Source organism: Penaeus chinensis, chromosome 3, assembly GCF_019202785.1.
Source record: "Penaeus chinensis breed Huanghai No. 1 chromosome 3, ASM1920278v2, whole genome shotgun sequence".
NCBI classification, from domain to species: domain Eukaryota; kingdom Metazoa; phylum Arthropoda; class Malacostraca; order Decapoda; family Penaeidae; genus Penaeus; species Penaeus chinensis.
Window position 1 is genome coordinate 36,447,293 of NC_061821.1, and position 5,000 is coordinate 36,452,292.

The window sequence follows — 5,000 nt, forward strand, 5'->3', positions numbered from 1 at the left end:
TGCGGTGGGGGAGGAGGGGGGACGGAAGGACCTTGATGCAAAAAGTTTTACTTTACTTACTGACGCATTCATTTATTTCGATAATAATCTAACATAATCATAATCTACAGCTATCCGACTGTGCATATTTTGAACAACACACACACACACCATCATCATTATCATCATCATCATCACCATTATCATCATCACCATCACCATTATCATTATCATAATCATCATCATCATCATCACCATTAACATTATCATAATCATCACCCTAAATGACTGTTGCCATTATTGTTGTCGCTGTTGTTGGTGGTCGTAGTACTACCATAATCATTCCTATTATTTTTCCATCATCTTTGCCAAAAACATTTTTGGTCGTAAACTTTTTTCTGCAGTCGTCACAACATGCTCACAAACAGCTCCGTTTTTGTACACGTCTTGATTAGCTCATCCTCACCACACGGGTGTAATGCTATTAGTTATATGATTATAATTGTTGTTGTTGTTTATTTTTATCGTTATTATTACTATCATTATTGATATTGTTATTATTATTACTATTATTATCATTATTAATATTGTTATTATTATTACTATTATCATGATGATGATGATGATTATTAATACTATTATTATTATCATTATCATTATCATCATTATCCTTTCATTATCCTCATTATCATCATCATTATCCTTTCATTATCATTATCCTTTCATTATCATCATTATTATCATTATTGCTATCTTTACCATCACCAAACACTAAACCATCTTCTCTCTTCGTCTTCAGCGGACTACGTGGCCAGCCTCGGCGGGCACGAGGTGGTGACGCCCGTGCGGGTGGACAGCGGCGGCCGGTTCCTGGGCCACCACCTCGACAGCGCTCACGACCCGCCCTCAGCTCACGCCCGCAGCAAGAGAGCCGCCCACATTCGCTCAGATCACGAAGAGGTTCACTATCTCATTGCTCTCGACGGAGAGGAGCATCAGGTGAGGAAGGAAATTAGCTGATTGACAAGTGAGAAATAGGTGTGGTCGAAGCTACAAAGCAACGTAGCACAAACGCCCACACGTTCAAGTGCTCAAGCGTGGAAATCAATTAAGCTTAATTTCAACCAAACAATCAAAAAGTCAAGCGTCATAGTTCCGAAACCCCTCCCCCCCCCCTAATAAACCCCCCACTTCGTCTCCCCAGGTGACCCTCCGCCCCAACGGCCACTTCCTGGCGCCCCACGCCGTGGTGGAGCGAAGAATGGGGCGCGGGCCGACCTCTTTCCCAGGAGACGCGCGGGAGGCCCCAGAGGGCGACCAGGGCTTCTTCGCCTCCTCCCTCAGGGTCATCGGGCACGAGCCTTCCTGCCACTACCACGGCTTCGTCAGGAACCACTCCGACTCCAGGGTCGCGATCTCCGCCTGCAAGGGCCTGGTGAGTACCTGGCTGAGATGTGTCTGTTGGGCTGCTGTGCTCTGGGAAAGTGGTACAGATAATAATATTTTTTTATCATCACTTTTTATAACTATTTTTATTATCATTATCATTGTTATTATTGTTATAATTATTATAATTAATACTATTTCATTATTACTGTTATATTACTATTATCATTATTATTATTATTATTATTATTATTATTGTTATTATTATTATCATTGTTGTTATTATCATTATTATTATTATTATTATCATTATTATTAATAATATTACTATTATAGCTACTGTTATCATTTTAATTATTATTATTATTATCATTATTATTATCAGCAACAGCAGCATTATCACTATTAATGTTCTTTTTCTTCTTCATATTATCATTATTACTATTATCATTCTTTATATGATAATAACAATGATAATAATAATGATAATAATGATGATGATGATGTTGTTGATGATGATGATGATGATGATGATGATGATGATGATGATGATGATGATGATGATGATGATGATGATGATGATGATGATGATAATAATAATTATAATGATAATGATAAGAGTAATAATAATAATAATAATAATAATAATAATAATGATAATAATAATAATAATAATAATGATAATAATAATAATAATAATAATAATAATAATAATAATAATAATAATGAAATGATAATATAATGATGATAATAGGAATAATAGTAGTGATGATAGTCATAATGATAATAATATTATTATTACTATCATTATCATTATCACTATATTATTATTATTGTGCTTGCTGTTGTTATTATTGTTATCATCATTATTTTTTGTAATTATCATTATTTGTTTTATATTATTATCATAATTATCGCTGTTATCGTAAATATAATCATTATTATTATTATTATAATTATTTTTATTCACAGTAGTAGTGTTAGTAGTATCATGATAGAAGTAGCGGTTGTAGTAGTAGTAGTGTTAGCAGTAACCCAAGTATGTGTGGTAGTAATAGTATCATTATTATTGTTTTTGTTTCTTTGTTTTGATTGTCGTACTTATTGATGTTGATGTTGTCTATGTTGTTGTTGTCGATGACTATTATTTCTTGCTTTATCAGTTCTCATAATTCTTACCATTCTGTTGATAAGAAATGGCGTCTATGAAATAAGGTAAAGTGATGAAAACTCCTCAGGGAAACATTTTCATTTTCATATTTCTGTTGGTGCCAACAATGCTCGGGAGAGTCTTTCTGTATAAATAATCTGTAATACGATAATGCCATTTAAAACACTGAATAAATGAACACCAAACCAACATTATGGTGCATAATGCGAAAAGAACTCACCCTTCTGTATCCACAACGACGTAAATCAAAATTACAAAAGGCTGCATTTGTGCAACGTGTGGGCGTCCTTGCCGAGGTTGCAGAGAAGAGAGCCGGCGTCAGAATAAATTTGGGAATAATGCAGATTAAGAAGTGAAAGAGTCAGCACTCGCGGCGGGGTGGGAGACATCGCCGGGTGACGCAACAGCCGGCCTTGCTGGATGAGCTGAAACCGAGAGGACGAAGGCAAAGCTGCGTTCTTGGGGCTGGGAGAGATGCAGGGGTTGGGCTGTATGGAAAGCAACGGCGGCACGACCAGCAAAACGCACGAATATGTCGAAGGGCTTGTTAAAGGAAGAAGAAAACACGAATATGCTGGTCTTCTTAAAGGAGGAGGAGCTAAACACACACATATGTCGAAGAGGAAGAAGCATGTAAACACACGGAAATGCTGAAGTCCTTTTCAGGATGGAGCAGGAAAGGGCAAAATTAATATCTCGAAGACTTTTTTTAGGGAAGATGAGGAAAAACATAAAGACCTTTCTTCGTGTTTTTCTTTGCTGTTTTATTCAAAGAATGAATGTTCTAAGAGTATGAATAAATAATGGTTATGGAGAGATTCTTAAAGGGGTCCGTGGATTACTTATGTGAATAGCTCATATGATTCGAACCACGGAAGGAATAGTTCGAGGTGTGAATTATCTCCCACAGAACCTGGTAGCTGCCATACCATCTAGTTCCCCGTCAGACATTATCCAGCTGTCCGATGAGCCATCCAAAGTCAATACGAGTAGAAAACCTCGGAATGCTAGCGGGAAAATTGGGTATAAAAGAGACATGGTTCATCTCTTCAATACATCTTTGACCGCAGCCAAAAATGAATTTTAGTAGACACAGATTAGGAAATTTTCAGCTCCACGAGGAAAAACATATTACAATGTCCTCAGTCATCAACAGGCGCGCTCCTTCTCACTCTCTCTCACACACACACACACACACACACACACACACACACACACACACACACACACACACACACACACACACACACACACACACATATATATATATATACATATGTATATATATAAATATATATATATATATAAATATATATATATACACATATATGTACATATATATACATATATATATATATATATGTACATATATATGTATATATATATATATATATTTATATATATGTATATTTTAGAGCGAGATAAAGGTATGTAAATTAAGACAGATAGACAGGCGGATATACAGATAAATATTTACACACACACACACACGTGTATGTGTGTGTGTGTGTGTGTGTGTGTGTGTGTGTGTGTGTGTGTGTGTGTATCTTATGGTAACCAAAAGGACCAACCGAGGAAGATCCAGTGACCAGCTGTTGCAGGAAATAGCGAAGCTTCCTTGACCGTAAAGCTAGAGCAGCCTCGCCTCAGGGCATCCGTAGGAGTGGCCATCACCTCCCGGGAGCGGCCACAGGCTTTAAAAAAACATAATTCAGCATGTCCGGAAAATAAGCGAGCGAATCCAAGATCTTAGAGCCACAGCAACGGAGCTAAATACAGCTATTCATCAGCATTCAGTGACCGATTGGCCGTCGTGATGCGAATCAGACCAGGCATCGGACAGATGGTCCAACCGACCGAGGAAGCCGTGGGGGAAATAGCCATTCTAGCCGTTTCTTAAGGTCACTCCTGAGGAATTTATTACCTCGATTAAGAAAGATGATCAACGTAACTTTAGAGGCGATAGCACATAAGCTGTAAGATCGTATTTATCGGAATTCGGAAATAGATCTTCCAGCAATGCATAATGTAATTGAAGTACGCATTACGCACCTTGGCTGAGTTTAACAAAGGCTCGGGCGTCAAGGCCTAAATCATTCCTCTCTTTGTTATGAATTTCGAACCAAACGTCGCTTTAAGGGCCTCATAAAGTGGATCTTAGACTAAATTCATTGCATGTACACTGTTAAAACTAAAGTTGAGATAAAGACTGTGGCAAAGGAGGGGGTATCATACGACGCATTTTGCGTCGAAAAAAGAAATGAGGTTAGTATGAGTACTACTAATAGAAATAATAGCAATGTTAATGGTAGTACTCATAATGGTAACAATTGTAGCAATAGTCTTAGAGGGTAGTAGTAGTATCAACACTAGCAGAAATATTGTCCTCATTATTATGAAAATTCGTAAACCACATATGCAAAACACTGTGAAGATTAACAATCTAATTATGATAAGAATGGGA

General features: G+C 37.1%; 1 protein-coding gene across 1 annotated transcript in view; it reads left to right on the forward strand.

The window, feature by feature from the left end:
- LOC125041330 (A disintegrin and metalloproteinase with thrombospondin motifs 7-like) overlaps positions 1–5,000 on the forward strand; it is a 134,440-nt gene that overhangs the window by 52,974 nt on the left and 76,466 nt on the right. The window contains exons 2-3 of the mRNA XM_047636195.1: positions 779–978; positions 1,184–1,414. Of these exons, the coding sequence (XP_047492151.1) occupies positions 1,241–1,414 (174 nt within the window). The 5' untranslated portion in view covers positions 779–978; positions 1,184–1,240. The remainder of the gene's footprint in view (positions 1–778; positions 979–1,183; positions 1,415–5,000) is intronic.